The 18,781-nt window shown below is 41.4% G+C and overlaps 1 protein-coding gene across 1 annotated transcript in view; it reads left to right on the top strand.

Annotated features, from left to right (window-relative positions):
• LOC106608714 (VPS10 domain-containing receptor SorCS1-like) overlaps positions 1–18,781 on the top strand; it is a 103,958-nt gene that overhangs the window by 66,005 nt on the left and 19,172 nt on the right. The window contains exons 17-18 of the mRNA XM_014206816.3: positions 17,879–17,992; positions 18,186–18,357. Coding sequence (XP_014062291.2) covers positions 17,879–17,992; positions 18,186–18,357 — 286 coding nt within the window. The remainder of the gene's footprint in view (positions 1–17,878; positions 17,993–18,185; positions 18,358–18,781) is intronic.

Below are 18,781 nucleotides of genomic sequence, written 5' to 3'. Positions count from 1 at the left end.
TGTTTATTAGGCTACTGTGCAGTCTACAATACATACTGTAGTAAACATGGGAAAGTGCCTAATTCCTTACATAAGGGAGAGCAGGCCATGTCTGTAATACAGAATGCAGGGCATGCGGGAGACCGGTGTAATTTCATAGTTGTGATGTCTTCACTATTATTCTACAATGCAGAAAATAGTAAAACATTTTTAAAATATCCTGGAATGAATAGGTGTGTCGAAACGTTTGACTGGTACTTGCTTAATTAATTTAATTAATATTATGGTCTTTCTATTCCATGAAAAACGAAAAACCCTCTGGGTTTCTGTTAGAATGGAACGGTAAATATGGCGCTGTACAACGTGACGGTCGGCAGTACAATACTGGGCTATTCAACTAAAGAATCCCTGTGTCGTGCGGACAGGAGACCGGGGTTCAATCTCCCGATGGGGAGGAAGGAGTAGGCTGTGTTTGTTCTTAACTGATTCCATAAGTGTTATTTCATAGTTGTGATGTCTTTACTGTTATTCTACAATGTAGAAAATAGTAAAAATATAGAAAAATCCTGTAATGAGTAGGTGTGTCCAAACTTTTGACTGGTACTTGCATAATTAATTTGATAAATATTATGGTGTTTCGATTCCATGAAAAATGCAAAACCCTCTGGGTTTCTGTTAGGATGGAATGGAACATATGGCGCTGTATAATGTGTTGGTTGGCAGTACAGTACTGGGCTATTTAGCTAAAGAATCCCTGTGTCGTGCGGACGGGAGACCGGGGTTGAATCCCCGAACGAGGAGGAAGGAGTAGGCTGTCCTTGTAAATAAGAATGAGTTCTTAACTTATTCCATGTGTTATTTTATAGTTGTGATGTCTTCACTATTATTCTACAAAGTAGAAAATAGTAAAAATATAGAAAATCCTGGAATGAGTAGGTGTGTCCAAACTTTTGATTGGTACTTACTTAACCTCTATGGGCTAGGTGGGACGCTAGCGTGCCACCCGTGGTGCACTCCATCAACAGCAGGTGCATTTCAAGAGCGGCAAATTTGAATCCAAATAAATGTCAAAATTCCAATTTTTCAAACATACAACTATTTTACACCCTTTGAAAGATAAACATCTCCTTAATCTAACCACGTTTTACGATTTCAAAAAGGTTTTACGGCGAAAGAATAAATTTAGAGTATGTTAGGACAGTACATTTACAAGAGTTGTGTGTAATGTTTTGTCAAGTCAAAGACAGGGTCACCAAAACCATAAAACCAGCTAAAATGATGCACTAACCTTTTACAATCTCCATCAGATGACACTCCTAGGACATTATGTTAGACAATGCATGCATTTTTAGTTCTATCAAGTTCATATTTATATCCAAAAACAGCGTTTTACTATGGCATTGATGTTGAGGAAATCGTTTCCCTCCAATAACCGGCAGTCAAGTCAGCGTCACAAATTAAATAATTAAAATTAGAAAACATTGGTAAAATATTATATTGTCATTTAAAGAATTATAGATTTACATCTCTTGAACGCAATCAACTTGCCAGATTTAAAAATAACCTTACTGGGAAATCACACTTTGCAATAATCTGAGCACTGCGCCCAGAAAAATACGCGTTGCGATACAGACTAGACGTCATGTTGGGGAGATCTAAAATCGAAAATACTATGTAAATAATCCATTACCTTTGATTCTCTTCATCAGATGTCACTTCCAGGTATCACAGGTCCATAACGAATGTAGTTTTGTTCAAAAAAGCTCATCATTTATGTCCAAAAATCTCCGTCTTGTTAGCACATGATCTAAGCCAGCCGGACTTCTCGTCATGAACGAGGGGAAAAAATATATTTCCGTTCGTTCAAACATGTCAAACGTTGTATAGCATAAATCATTAGGGCCTTTTTTAACCAGAACATGAATAATATTCAAGGTGGACGAATGCATACTCTTTTATAACGTATTGGAACGAGGGTACCCAACATGAACTCGCGCGCCAGGTGTCTAATGGGACATCATCGTTCCATGGCTCTTGTTCGGTCAGATCTCCCTCCAGAAGACTCAAAACACTTTGTAAAGGCTGGTGACATCTAGTGGAAGCAATAGGAAGTGCCAAAATATTCCTCAGCCCCTGTGTTTTTCAATGGGATAGGTTTAAAGGTAATACAACACATCAGGTATCCACTTCCTGTCAGAAAATGTCTCAGGGTTTTGCCTGCCAAATGAGTTCTGTTATACTCACAGACACCATTCAAACAGTTTTAGAAACTTTAGAGTGTTTTCTATCCATATATAATAAGTATATGCATATTCTAGTTACTGGGTAGGATTAGTAACCAGATTAAATCGGGTACATTTTTTTTATCCAGACGTGCAAATGCTGCCCCCTAGCCCTAACAGGTTAACTTCTCTAGGGTCGGTAGGACGAAATCGTCCCACCTACGTAACAGCCAGTGGAATCCTGTGGCGCGTTATTCAAATACCTTAGAAATGCTATTACTTCAATTTCTCAAACATATGACTATTTTACACCATTTTAAAGACAAGACTCTCGTTAATCTAACCACACTGTCCGATTTCAAAAAGGCTTTACAACGAAAGCAAAACATTAGATTATGTCAGCAGAGTACACAGACAAAAATAATCACACAGCCATTTTCCAAGCAAGAATATATGTCACAAAAACCCAAAACACAGCTAAATGAAGCACTAACCTTTGACAATCGTCATCAGATGACACGCCTAGCACATCATGTTACACAATACATGTATGTTTTGTTCGATAAAGTAAATATTTATATCCAAAAACAGCATTTTACATTGGCGCGTGTTGTTCAGAAAATGTATTCCCACCAAAAACGTCCGGTGAATTTACAAAAATACTCATCATAAACGTTGACAAAATACATAACAATTATTTTAAGAATTATAGATACAGTACTCCTTTATGCAACCGCTGTGTCAGATTTTAAATAGCTTTACGGAGAAAGCACATTTTTCAATATTCTGAGTACATAGCTTGCCATCACAGCAAGCTATACAGACACCCGCCAAGTTCGGGGTCACCTAAACTCAGAATTAGTATTATAAATATTCTCTTACCTTTGCTGATCTTCATCAGAATGCACTCCCAGGACTGCTACTTCCACAAGAAATGTTGTTTTTGTTCGAAATAATCCATATTTATGTCCAAATACCTCAGTTTTGTTTGTGCGTACAGAGCACTATCCGAAGGCATAACGCGCGAGCGCGGTACCAGAGACGAAAAGTCAAAATGTTCCATTACCGTTCTTAGAAGCATGGCAAACGCTGGTTAAAATCAATCTTTATGGTATTTTTAACGTAAAAATGCGATAATATTCCAACCGGACAATAGCATATTCATTCAAGAAGAAAAAGAAGGAACGGCGTGCTCGCAGGACCGCGCATATCCAATCCCTTTGTCCCCAGGCAGTCCACTCAGTGACTGAGCTACTATTCTCTGCCCAGTGACAGGAGAATGCTGAAAGAACTTTCTGAAGGCTGTTGACAGCCAATGGAAGCCTTAGGAAGTGCAACGTGACCCACAGACACTGTAGTTTCGATAGAGATTCAAAAGAACTACAATTCTCAGACTTTCCACTTCCTGGTTTTGTCTCAGGTTTTTGCCTGCCATATGAGTTCTGTTATACTCACAGACACCATTCAAACAGTTTTAGAAACTTCAGAGTGTTTTCTATCCAAATAATATGCATATTCTAGTTTCTGGGCAAGAGTAGTAGCCAGTTTAATTTGGGTACGTTTTTCATCCGGCCGTGAAAATACTGCCCCCTATCCCAAACAGGTTTCAATTAATTTGATTATTATTGCGTGAAAAACGCAAAACCCTCTGTGTAAATTCAGACCGTTTCGCTCTCGGAGCGCACACTGGACGTTCGGGCCGAGGCAGTCAAGCACCCAAGCTAACATTAGCTAGCTTGCTAGCTACTTCCAGACACAAATGAGACCACTGTGATCATTTTACTCACCCTAGCAGAGCTGGTTAAGCAGTTTTCGTGTTAACCAGAGCGTTGATGACTGTGTCTGTGCTGCTTGAAACAATTTAATTACGCTTTTTTGCCGATGTTTACTGACACCGGCCATATTCAACGGGTGTTGAGCGCTGGCAAATTAATTATTCTGCGCTCTGGTACACTCAGATGAGAGTGCTCTGAAATCGTAGTAGACAGCCAGAGCGAATTTATGAAAGAACCCAAATGTACCCGAGAATGACAGGAATAATCAAGTCAATAAACATTGGGTAGTTAGATAGCCTATAGTTAATATACTGTCAAGTTTGATGTATATCTACTAACGTTAGGTAGATAGCTAACATACCGGTACATACTGCTGTAATGATATGCTATGTGGTTCATAAGGACAGCGTAGCTACCAAATTGTCAGCCAACATAACGTGTAAGGTAACTTATTTGAAAAGTCATTACTGTATTACATTGAGTAGCAAGCTACCGCGAGGACGCACTCTGTCGACTCTGCGGCTTGAGCATGCTTTTGGTGCACTGTCAGTAGCGCGCTGGACTTTGGGCCAGAAGGTTGAGGGTTTGAAACTTGCTCCCTGCTTGTTTCATTTGAAGTCATGCACAATTATCAGTTTATTATTTGTTTATATTGCCCATTCATTGTCAGTTAGAGACAGTAGTGCATTGGGACCCAAAAGCATTATCAGTGCTCAAACTCCCCATTGGTTATTTTCAAATATTTTTTTTTATCTGAAAGCAACTTTTTTTATTTTCAATCAAAAATAATTGTTATGAAAGCAAAAACGAGGCTTCAAAGTAAAAAAATGTTTGCAATCAAATATTTTGTAATAGAGCCCAAAACTTTATGCATTTTATTCCCCCAAAATATTTATAGAACAAAAAATGTATTGTAAAACAAAACTTTATTTCAATATCAACCACCCTCCATTTTGGCAATTTTTTGAGAGTCAGTTTGGCTACAACCAATATTGTTCAGCCTTTCTTTCCGACACAAAGGAAGTTATAGCAGACACCTACGAAGAAGGACTGTGTAATGATGGCATCTCAGGTAAGCAGCACTGGGCGTTCTTCCGTCCAACTTTTACATAGCTAGTAGTTAGCTCCTACGATTCAGTGTCGGTTCATAACATTCTACTATATTACATAGATACATACCATAGAATGATAAATCATGCAATTATTTTTCTCAAGCTAACAAAAAGCATTTAGCTATGAACGCCTGTTCTAGCCATTTTCAGTTTAATTAATCTAACTTTCTTTCATGGCAACTCATAAGCAGGCCATGTCCTATTTGTTTTATAGTCGATATGTAATCATGTAATGGTTAGCTTTGTTTACAGAAGGATGAAAGAACACAATGTCTGTCAGGGAATGCTATTCTGATATGTCAGTTGAAGAGTTAGACCAGAAAGTCAGTGCCATTAAGTCAAGGATGCCCCATGCGGGCTTTAGAATGGTCAAAGGAAGTCTCAGAGCAATGGGCCATCATGTACAATGGTGAAGAGTTAGGGAGTCTTTGCAGCATGTAGGTGGTGCAGGTATCATTGCCAGAATGATCCAGCTTCGTTGCATTGCTTGGCAAAAATGCTCTGTTCCTGCACCCCTGTCTCTCGTCCACATTGATACAAAACAGAAATTGATAAGGTACTAAGATGTATAATGTTTCAAATCTAAGAAGTTATTAAAACTTTTTTATTCTTACTTATTCCTTGACACATTTTCAATGATGTATGAAATTGGAGTTGTTCTTCATCAACTGGTAATTCATAAATAATGAAGCAGGTTAATAGGTTAAACATTTCACTTTTAATTCCAATGCTTTTTTTCAAGATACAACAGGTAAGTATATTATTTTGTATACAGTGAGGGAAAAATGTATTTGATCCCCTGCTGATTTTGTACGTTTGCCCACTGACAAAGAAATGATCAGTCTATAATTGTAACGGGCATCGTAAGGATTAGACCAAGGTGCAGCGGGAATGTGTATACTCATCTTCTTTATTAAATCAAAAGAAGGAAAAAACAAACAAATCACGTATACAAAACAACGAACGACACTAAACAGTCCTGTCAGGTGCACAGACACAAAACAGGAAACAACTACCCACAAACCCCCATAGCACAAACAACCCTATACGTAGGACCTTCAATCAGAGGCAACGAGGAACAGCTCGTTGAAGGTCAATCAACAAACCCTAAACATAGAAGTAGAAAAACTAGACTGAACATAGAAAAACACTAACCTAGAACATAGACCAAAAACCCCGGAACACTCTAAACAAACACCCCTCTTACATAATAACACAGCCCAACAAACCCCAAAACACTCTAAACAAACACCCCCTGCCACGTCCTGACCAAACTACAATAACAAATAACCCCTTTACTGGTCAGGACGTGACAGTACCCCCCCAAAGGTGCAGACCCCTGATGCACCTAAAATAACAAAACAAAACCTAATCCAATAACTCTAAACACAAACAAAAAAGAATCCCCAACTAAAGGGAGGGAAGGGAGGGTGACCACCGTCACCGACGGTTCTTGTGCTACACCCCCCCCCCCCAACCCAACTACTATGGAGGTGGATCAGGCTCCGGCCTTACTCCCCAACCTAACCTGTCCACCCCCGCTAAATACTTATTAAATATTACCCCTCCCGAAGTCTCTGGGCTATGGTGCATCGCTGAAGACCTCGGGCTGATGTGCGTCGCTGGAGACCTCGGGCTGATGTGCGTTGCTGGAGACCTCGGGTTGATGTGCGTCGCTGGAGACCTCGGGCTGATGTGCATTGCTGGAGACCTCGGGCTGATGTGCGTTGCTGGAGACCTCGGGCTGATGCGCATCACTGGAGACCTCGGCTGAAGGGAGACTCTGGAAGCTCCGGACGGGAGGGCGACTCTGGCTGCGCCGATTCCAGACTGTAGGCCGTCTCTCTCGGATCCGGACTGTAGGCCGTCTCTCTCGGATCCGGACTGTAGGCCGTCTCTCTCGGATCCGGACTGTAGGCCGTCTCTCTTGGATCCGGACTGTAGGCCGTCTCTCTCGGTTCCGGACTGTGGGCCGTCTCTCTCGGTTCCGGACTGTGGGCCGTCTCTGCAGGCTCTGAACTGTGGGCCATCTCTGGACTGGGCACTGTCGCCGGAAGCTCTGGACTGGGCACTGTCGCCGGAAGCTCTGGACTGGGCACTGTCGCCGGAAGCTCTGGACGGGGCACTGTCGCCGGAAGCTCTGGACGGGGCACTGTCGCCGGAAGCTCTGGACGGGGCACTGTCGTCGGAAGCTCTGGACGGCGCACTGTCGTCGGAAGCTCTGGACGGGGACTGCGCACTGAAGGCCTGATGCGTGGGGCTGGCTTAGGAGGTGCCAGACTAGGAACACGCACCACAGGGCTAGTGCGAGAAGCGGGAACAGGACGTACTAGACTGGGCTGACGCACTGGAGGCCTGGTGCGTGGTGCTGGCTATAGAGGCGCCAGACTAGAGACACGCACCTCAGGGCTAGTACGAGGAGCAGGAACTGGATACACCGGGCCATGGGTAAGCACTGGAGGTCTGGAGCGCACCTCCTGCACAACCCATCCTGGCTGGATGGTAATAGCAGCCCTGCACGAGCAGAGTGCTGGCACAGGGCGAACTGGGCTGTGCAGAGGCCTGATGGTTGCCGTGCGTAGAGCAGGCATAGGGTAGCCTGGGCCTAAGAGGCGCACTGGTGGCCAGATGCGCTGCGCAGGCATCCTCCTTCCAGGCTGGATGCCCACTCTAACACGACACTTGCAAGGAGCTGGGATCACTCGCACCGGACTGTGCGTGCGCATGGTTGAGATCGTGCGCACTTCCGCATACACCGGCGCTCTCGTCTCCACACGCTCCCCATAATAAGCACGGGGAGTTGGCTCAGGTCTACTGCCTGCCCTAGCCAATCTCCCCGTGTGCCCCCCAAACTATTTATTTGGGGTGCCTCTCGTACTTGCCAATCGGCATGTATAATGCCTCATAATGACGCCGCTTTGCCTTGGCTGCCTCCAGCTCCTCCTTAGGGCATTTGTACTCCCCAGCCTGGTGCCATGGTCCTGCCCCGTCCAGGATCTCCTGCCATGTCCATGATTCCACATGGTCCACATAGTTCCTCTGGTGCTCCTTCCTCCACTGCTTGGTCCGTTTGTGGTGGGTAGTTCTGTAACGGGCGTCGTAAGGATTAGACCAAGGTGCAGCGGGAACGTGTACACTCATCTTCTTTATTAAATCAAAAGAAGGAAAAAACAAACAAATCACGTATACAAAACAACGAACGACACTAAACAGTCCTGTCAGGTGCACAGACACAAAACAGCAAACAACTACCCACAAACCCCCATAGCACAAACACCCCTATACGTAGGACCTTCAACCAGAGGAAACGAGGAACAGCTGCCTCCAATTGAAGGTCAATCAACAAACCCTAAACATAGAAGTAGAAAAACTAGACTGAACATAGAAAAACACTAACCAAGAACATAGACCAAAAACCCCGGAACACTCTAAACAAACACCCCCTGCCACGTTCTGACCAAACTACAATAACAAATAATCCCTTTACTGGTCAGGACGTGACAATAATTTTAATGGTAGGCTTAATTGAACAGTGAGAGACAGAATAACAACAAAAAAATCCAGAAAAATACATGTCACAAATGTTATAAAATGATTTGCATTTTAATGAGGGAAATAGGTATTTGACACCTCTGCAAAACATGACTTAGTACTTGGTGGCAAAACCCTTGTTGGCAATCACAGAGGTCAGACATTTCTTGTAGTTGGCCAACAGGTTTGCACACATCTCAGGAGGGATTTTGTCCCACTCCTCTTTGCAGATCTTCTCCAAGTCATTAAGGTTACGAGGCTGACATTTGGCAACTCGATCCTTCAGCTCCCTCCACAGATTTTCTATGGGATTAAGGTCTGGAGACTGGCTAGGCCACTCCAGGACCTTAATGTGCTTCTTCTTGAGGCACTCCTTTGTTGCCTTGGCCGTGTGTTTTGGGTCATTGTCATGCTGGAATACCCATCCACGACCCATTTTCAATGCCCTGGCTGAGGGAAGGAGGTTCTCACCCAAGATTTGACGGTACATGGCCCCGTTCATCGTCCCTTTGATGCGGTGAAGTTCTCTTGTTCCCTTAGCAGAAAAACACCCCCAAAGCATAATGTTTCCACCTCCATGTTTGACGGTGGGGATGGTGTTCTTGGGGTCATAGGCAGCATTCATCCTCCTCCAAACACGGCGAGTTGAATTGATGCCAAAGAGTTCCATTTTGGTCTCATCTGACCACAACACTTTCACCCAGTTGTCCTCTGAATCATTCAGATGTTCATTGGCAAACTTCAGACGGGCATGTATATGTGCTTTCTTGAGCAGGGGGACCTTGCGGGCGCTGCAGGATTTCAGTCCTTCACGGCGTAGTGTGTTACCAATTGTTTTCTTGGTGACTATGGTCCCAGCTGCCTTGAGATCATTGACAAGATCCTCCCATGTAGTTCTGGGCTGATTCCTCACCGTTCTCATGATCATTGCAACTCCACAAGGTGAGATCTTGCATGGAGCCCCAGGCCAAGGGAGATTGACAGTTCTTTGTGTTTCTTCCATTTGCGAATAATTGCACCAACTGTGGTCACCTTCTCACCAAGCTGCTTGGCGATGGTCTTGTAGCCCATTCAAGCCTTGTGTAGGTCTACAATTTTGTCCCTGACATCCTTGGAGAGCTCTTTGGTCTTGGCCATGGTGGAGAGTTTGGAATCTGATTGATTGCTTCTGTGGACAGGTGTCTTTTATACAGGTAACAAGTTGAGATTAGGAGCACTCCCTTTAAGAGTGTGCTCCTAATCTCAGCTCATTACCTGTATAAAAGATACCTGGGAGCCAGAAATCTTTCTGATTGGGAGGGGTTCAAATGATTATTTCCCTCATTAAAATGCAAATCAATTTATAACATTTTTGACGTGCGTTTTCTGGATTTTTTTGTTGTTATTCTGTCTCTCACTGTTCAAATAAACCTACCATTAAAATTATAGACTGATCATTTCTTTGTCAGTGGGCAAACATACAAAATCAGCAGGGGATCAAATACTTTTTTCCCTCACTGTACATATTGCATATTTCCCATCACCTAATGAACAAACACAATACCAGTCTGGTGTTAAGCTTTCTGTGCTGTGTTAACAAATCCTGAATATGACATCTGCTGCTTTAGATTGAACGGTCATATCTCAGTTATTGTTTTCATATCTACAAAGAAGAAGCTATTTTCTTTACTTTCAGACTGTGAGCTGATCAAGGGGTCAAAAATTTAGATATTGCCAGATGTTCACTGTCCGAGGAACAGGCCGTGGAAGCTTTATTGCTGGCAAAAGTGTTCATAACCAGAGGTAATTAAACTGTTCTGTGTTATTTTTCTCTCTTCCTCTCTGCCTGTCTTGTTGTACATGGAACCTGTCTCACATGCACCGTTTGGAGGAAGAAGGATACACTGTCGAATTCTATCCACCTCTTCTGTGTGGGATATGAGTCCCTACCTCATCTGTGGGCAGATCTTCAGCATTTCACAGAGAGTTGGAATAATCACCCTTTAAGTACAGAGCCGAACCTGACACCTCACCAGCTGTGGCATATCAGAATGCTCCAAACTCCTGTGCACATTTTTGTTTTTGCCTTAGTACTACACAGCTGATTCAAATGATCAAGTCATCATCAAGCTTCAAGTGGTATTTATGTCTAATAATGACATTATCTTCTATTGTTTGTCCTCATGTGTCTGTTTTTCAGCATAAAGTACTCTTTGGCCACTTAGTGTGGACACCAGGTGAGACCACACACACACACAATAACAGACTCTCTCCTTCACTTCATCCCTCTCCCCCTTCTCCCTAAATCCTCTAGGCTATATTAGTTGTGTTGGTGAACCCCTCCCGCATCTAAACTGGCTGACACAGAGGGCACAGCATTATCATAGGTGAGAGGTCAGGTCAACAGGAAGTATTATTAAAGAGATGCTTTACATTGAAATACAGATAGAGATGTAGTGGTCCCAGAGTTAATGATAGAAGGTCAGTTTTGCGTTTCACCTCCTGATGATTATGATGACTGACTGTGTTAGAATAAAAAAACAAGGCTTTATCATGCTCTCTCCCTATCCATCTGTCTCTTGTCTGCAGGTATGTTTTTATGTGAGAGGGGAAGCCAGTCCTGTCATCGCCACCTCACCCGCACTTAAGATAACCTTCGGGTCAACTGGGGGCCTCGGACCGCTAGAGACACTGTAATTGTGATGAACTGAGAGAATATTAGGGTAGCACTGTAATTCATTAATCATATGCTGTCTGCCTCTGTTCTTACCTCTTTCCCATTCTGTCTTCTATACCTCTCCCCACCTCATCTTTCTTCCTCATTTTATAATGCACACCATATGTGCATTGAAATACAGATTGAACTTGTATTTATAATATAATATTACAATGACCATAATTATAATGCATGTATTATGTATTTATAACACCTGGATAATGAACTTATTTCAATAAAGCGTTTCACATTCTCCACTGGTTGAAATTAAGTATCTCATTGAAATGCTATCCTGTGTCCTCAGATTAATGCAGATGAAGGGAGTTAGATATGCATAGTTTTTTTTCTGTATATATGAATTACAAATCGGCCTTTACCTAAATCATGTTTCTAGTCTATTGCATAGTTACAATGTGTAATCATTGATGTCACAGGAGCAGGAGTGGTAAACATTGTTGAAGTGTATAATTGTAATACATACATGCAGACACAGCATCATTCAAAGAATGGAGTTTGATACACCTGGTATTGGATATGACTGAAAAAGAATGTCTCATAGAGTCATACCTGAACCACACCTTTATTTGCCAAGGAAGAGTACATGATTAGTGAATATATTCAATGGACAGGCTACAATGTGGGGGGATCTCATGTGTGGTACTAACTACAGTACATGTTTATAGGACTTGCATCCTGGCACAATAAAGTTATTATATTCTACTCAATCCATAGGCTTCATTAATGCCATTCAGACTTGAAGTTGATACAACAACTATGACAGCTGAGGTTCATAGATTGGTATGAATATTAGTTCAGAACCTAACATTTTAGGGTCCATACACAGATAGGCTGCATACTGTAGCTAGCTACACATCCATAGGCATACAGTTATTTTTATCCTCCACTACACAATAAGCAAGTAAATAGTTAGCTAGCTATGTTACTTCAGCTGTATTGCACGGCATGGCAAGCTTACACAATTGTACATTCAATTTGCAGTAAATGCTTTATCTATCTAGATTCTTTACATCCACTGTTTCCCAAGACGACAGCCTGGTTTTCTCAGTAGTCCCTAAAACATTAAACAACACGGATTACAATGCGATACTGTACTCATATCATAACACCAGCTAGCTAGCTGGCTAATGTTAGCTAGTCAGTTAACTTGCTAAATTGCAATTTTCATAAATGAACTTTATGACAAAAACATATACCCAATTGTTTGTCTCTACATTAACATATTCCTCTCAATTGTACATTTTTATCGTGATTCGTTATGAAGTTATAACTACTTACATCTGCTTCCCCGTAATGTTTTGTCAGCCATCTTTGTTGAAGAAAGCTCCAGGGATGGGTGGCTTGTGTCAAATTCGTCATTGGAACCACTCGATATGATTGGTCATATAAAAACCTTGGGACTCAAATGCATAATGAGTGCTCTAACTCCCCCTTGTGGTGGTCTGGAGCAATGAAGCCGTGACGCTGGGTACCTCTAAGTCCCGCGGTGTAAGCTCAACTTTTAAAGGAGGAACCACAGTACATCTGAGCCCGTAGCCGTTCTGCCCCTCAAGGGTTCTAAGCATGTTTACCAGTGTGTACATAGACAGTGCGAAGGCATCGAAGGCTTCTGTGTCTCCAAACTCGACAGTGGGTTCAGAATGGTGCCTATCTCACATTGGACGAGTTGGTGGCACTGGCCGTACTTATCCTGCAGGGCTTGTAAGAAAGCAGTGTAAGTCTTGGATGAAGGCCTTTGCGAGCAGGAATGCACTGGGTAGCACTTGATACTTATACTGCTCATTCAGGTGTCTTGATTGCAGGTTAACATAAATGTGAGTGGTTACATGATCAGGCGTTTGACACTAGTTCGTACTTCACAGTAGGGCCGTTCGAAAATGTATTTTAAATTTTTATTAGAAAGGCTTTCTTGAACGTGAATGTTCATGTGCATTAAATAGTGACTGCCCCTAAAAAGCAGCTAATCCCTTTGAAAATGCCCTATGTGGCATTGGTATAAGTCAGAAACAAAAATTTTCAAAATTTACTACAAAGTATTAAATAGGATCATTTTGGTCATAAACTCAGTCTGATCTAAAACGGAGATTGGAACCTCAGTGCATCACAACGAGTAAAGGAAGGTTGGGAATGGATTACAATTATGTCAACAAATCATGCCCCCTTTTGCCAACTCCACATGCAAATTGCCCACCCTCCCACTTCGCTTCCCTTCATTGAGGGGGTTTGAGTAATCTGTCCCAGCACCCGGGTTGGCATGTTTTGCTTGCATTCGTTTTGGAACTGGGCTGCCTTCCAGGCGTGAGCCAGGTGCCCCGTTCAAAGCCCATGACGGAGTCGACTCAAATCAAAAGTGACGTAATTAGCACATGTTGTAATGAGTAGGGTTATGTGTTTCCACATGCAAACATGATTTCTTTTGATGCAGAAGTGTCAAAGATTTTACTGAGTTACAGTTGATATCAGGAAATCAGATAATTGAAATAAATTCATTCGGCCCTAGTCTATGGAATTCACATGACTGGGAATACAGACAAGCATCGGTTACAGGTACCTTTAAAAAAAAGTAGGGGCGTGGATCAGAAAACCAGTCAGTATCTGCCGTGACCACCATTTGCCTCACATCTCCTTCGCATAGAGTTGATCTGGCTGTTGATTTTTTATCCGTGGAATGTTGTCCCACTCCTCTTCAATGGCTGTGTGAAGTTGCTGGATATTGGCGGGAACTGGAACACTCGATCCAGAGCATCCCAAACATGCTCATTCTGTGACATGTTTGGTGAGTATGCAGGCCATGGAAGAACTGGGACATTATTAGCTTCCAGGAACTGTGTACGGATCCTTGCGACATAGGACCATGCATTAACCTCTCTAGGGTCGGCGGGATGAAATCGTCCCACCTACGTAACAGCCAGTGGAATCCTGTGGCGCATTATTCAAATACCTTAGAAATGCTATTACTTCAATTTCTCAAACATATGACTATTTTACACCATTTTAAAGACAAGACTCTCGTTAATCTAACCACACTGTCCGATTTCAAAAACGCTTTACAACGAAAGCAAAACATTAGATTATGTCAGCAGAGTACCCAGCCAGAAATAATCAGACACCCATTTTTCAAGCTAGCATATAATGTCACATAAATCCAAACCACAGCTAAATGCAGGACTACCCTTTGATGATCTTCATCAGATGACAGACCTAGGACATTATGTTATACAATACATGCATGTTTTGTTCAATCAAGTTCATATTTATATCAAAAACCAGCTTTTTATATTAGCATGTGACGTTCAGAACTAGCATACCTCCCGCAAACTTCCGGTGAATTTAATAAAAAATGTACTAAATTACTCACGATAAACGTTCACAAAAAGCATAACAATTATTTAAAGAATTATAGATACAGAACTCCTCTATGCACTCGATATGTCCGATTTTAAAATAGCTTTTCGGTGAAAGCTCATTTTGCAATATTCTCAGTAGATAGCCATTGTCCTCTGATCGGCCACTTGCCAAAAGCGCAAATGTGTTTCAGCCTGGGGCTGCCTCGATATCATTCAGCTTTTTCCTGGGTTCTGAGAGCCTATGGGAGCCGTAGGAAGTGTCACGTTACAGCAAAGATCCTCAGTCTTCAATAAAAAGAGCCAAGATGAACAAGAACTTGTCAGACAGGTCACTTCCTGTATGGAATCTTCTCAGGTTTTTGCCTGCCATATGAGTTCTGTTATACTCACAGACACCATTCAAACCGTTTTAGAAACTTTAGGGTGTTTTCTATCCAAAGCCAATAATTATATGCATATTCTAGTTACTGGGCAGGAATAGTAACCAGATTAAATCGGCTACGTTTTTTATCCGGCCGTGTAAATACTGCCCCCTAACCCCAACAGGTTAACATGAGGTGATGGTGGCGGATGAATGGCATGACAATGGGCCTCAAGATCTCGTCACGGTATCTCTGTGCATTCAAATTGCCATCAATAAAATGCAATTGTACTCTTTGTCTGTAGCTTAACGCCTGCTCATACCATAACCCAATCGCCACCATGGAGCACTCTGTCCACAATATTGAAATCAGCAAACCGCACACCCACATAACGCCATACACCGCTGTCTGCCATCTAACCGGCACAGATTAAACCAAGATACATCTGTTAAGAGCACACTTCTCCAGCGTGCCAGTGGCCATCGAAGTTGAGCATTTGCCCACTCTACTCGGTTACGATGACAAACTGCAGTCAGGCCAAGACCCTGTTGAGGACGACGAGCATGCAGATGAGCTTCCTGAGGGGGTTTCTGACAGTTTGTGCAGAATTTCTTTGCAAACCCACCATTTCATCAGCTTGACTTCATCCACATTTTGTTACGTTACAGCCTTATTCTAAAATTGATTAAATTGTTTTCTTTCCTCCATCAATCTACACATAATACCCCATAATGACAAAGCAAAAACAGGTTTTTAGACATTTTTGCAAATGTAAATTTTTTTTTAAACTGAAATATCACATTTACATAAGTATTCAGACCCTTTACACTTTGTTGAAGCACCTTTGGCAGCAATTACAGCCTCGAGTCTTCTTGGATATGACACTACATGCTTGGCAGACCTGTATTTGGGGAGTTTCTCCCATTCTTCTCTGCAGATCCTCTCAAGTTCTGTCAGGTTGGATGGGTAGCGTAGTTGCACAACTATTTTCAGGTCTCTCCAGAGATTTTTTATCAGGTTCAAGTCCAGGCTCTGGCTGGGCCACTCAAGGACATTCAGAGACTTGTCCCGAAGCCTCTCCTGCATTGTCTTGGCTGTGTGCTTTGGGTCACTGATGAAGGCCACTGTGTTCTTCAATGCTGCAGAAATGTTTTGGTACCCTTCCCTAGATTTGTGCCTCGACACAATCCTGTCTCCGAGCTCAACAGACAATTCCTTCGACCTCATGGCTTGGTTTTTGCTCTGACATGCACTGTCATCCGTGGGACCTTATATAGACAGGTGTGCCTTTCCAAGTTATGTTCATTGAATTAAATTGACCACAGGTGGACTCCAATCAAGTTGTAAAAACATCTCAAGGATGATCAATGGAACCAGGATTCACCTGAGTTCAATTTCGAGTCTTATAGCAAAGGGTCTGAATACTTATGTAAATAAGGTATTTAGTATATTTCTTTAATAAATGTTCAAACATAAAAATATATATTTGTTGCTTTGTCATTATTGGGTATTGTGTGTAGATTGATGAAGTTGTAATGTAACAAAATATGAACAAAGCGAAGGGGTCTGTATGTACATATCTACCTCAATTACCTCGTACCCCTGCATATCGACTGGTACTCTGTTTATACAGCGAAGTTATCGTTACGCATTGTGTATTTATTACTGGTGTTACTATTTTTCTATTATCTCTGCATTGTAAGTCAACATTCCACTGGTAGTCTAGACCTGTTGTTTATGAAGCATGTGACAAATAAAATGTGATTTGATACATTTTATATTACTGGTATATTTAGTAGTAAACTACCAGAATTTTGGTGACTTTATTATTTTGTTGTTCAATTTTATCACATGACATCTAATGGCCTTTTTGGGTGCTTCAGATTATCTTTTTGTGGCCTTATCACATGTAAAATATATAAATGAATAAAATAAGATTTTTTTAAACCTGTAAAACATTATCCTTAATATGAAACATCAACTTAGTGAAATCAATTGGTGTTTAATATTAGGGTTTCAGCATGAAATATATAAATGTATATTTTACACATTTATTTATTTTACTATGTCTTTGTTGTAAATGTGTTGGGGCCAAACTGGTGGCAGTTGTGGAAAAAAATCAATGGAAAATAATACCATTGTTGATTAGATGCCTTTTCATAATTAAGCCTATTTTCTCAAGAACCATATGGTCTATCCACTAGAAACTCATGGAAAATATGTACCCATAAAAAACATTGTATATATCATAAAACATTTATACTATATATGAATAATATATATATTTTTAAGTTATTCAAGTATAAATTACCAAAGTTACCATTGATTGCCATAGACGGAACATTAAGTTTTGCAACCCTAAGTTTGCTTGAATGTGAGTAAGTGAATATGTATTTGGTTTGTGTGTGTGTGTGTGTGTGTGTGTGTCACCGATGCTGTAATTTTTTTACTGGAACCAAACTTTTGATTCCAGCTAACATACTTTGAAAGGTTCACTGACATCTGTCAATCAATCAATTAATCAAGTTTATATGATATCTGTTTACATAACATTTTCTTACAGAGCTCCAAAGCTAGTTAACAAGATTAAACATATTTAGATTTTTTTTTCTTCTTATGGTTATTTTGATGTCGAACACACCAAACATAATATTCTATCAAACTATGTAATGATTGGTATTAAAAATCAGGTACATTCAAATCTGTCTGTTTTTATTTACAGTCTTAAAATGTTTTACTAATAATCCTTAAAAACAGATATCCATTTTCTATACTTAATGCTTATTACTGATCTCAAGACTTGTAGCCTATTGATTTCTCTCTCCCACCCCAAATAGTGATTATGGCTTTGAGAGGCAGAGTGATGGAGGATGCACCCCTGTCTTTTGGTTTGTTCCATCCTCCGTGTCCACAGACTGCACCACTCGGGACAGCTTCCTCAACACTACTGGGTATGGCAAATCTTCATTTAAACATTATGTACTGCTTATCTAGTCAGAAATGCACTCAAAGGAAAGTACAGTATTAGACATCCCTTCAGCAAATTTGACATGATATTTTCTTGTTTTATTTCTTCATATGTATTTAAGATAGAGTACGGGCTGTCTAGTTATTTATGTCTGTATGTATGTATGTATGTTGCAGATACCGTAAGGCTCTGTCCAATAACTGCACTGTGGAAACCCTGGGGAAGTATAGCCCTAGGAGCCAGAGGTGTCCCCGCCAGGCCCCCAGAGGTCTGCAGCTGGTCACCAGTGAGGGGACACTTACAGCCACCATGGGGGACAACGTCACCTTCCTGGTGTTTCTGGACGAGGTAATGCCTGGAATATTTCTTAGAGATCTTATCAACTATTGAAAGAATGTGCTGGGTCGTTCCACCAATTGGGTGCTTTTTGAGTAGCGTAACTTGGTGATAAATTTTTTTAAATAATAATCTGTCATAAAGAGCACATATTCAATTTAGATAACAAATATGTTTTGCCACTTCAAGAGGTTAATAAAAAAAAGACAGTAGCAAGTGCCTATTAAGTGCAAAGTGAAGTAACAGGGTTGACGAGTTCATCTTAAACCAGCCATAAATCCTCTTTTGACAGGGGAATAGAAGCTTGTTGTGTGCAACAGAGAGGGGAAATTGAATGCAAGCTTCACCCAAATTTTTTTTAAAACATTTCTAGTCTGTCAATCTATGGGCACAGACAAACAGACACATGACAAGACACGCACTAAAAACGCAAGTT

Source organism: Salmo salar, chromosome 01, assembly GCF_965601325.2.
Source record: "Salmo salar chromosome 01, fSalSal1, whole genome shotgun sequence".
Lineage (NCBI taxonomy): Eukaryota > Metazoa > Chordata > Actinopteri > Salmoniformes > Salmonidae > Salmo > Salmo salar.
Note: the sequence above shows the minus strand (reverse complement) of the source record. Positions and strands in the feature narration are given on the sequence as shown.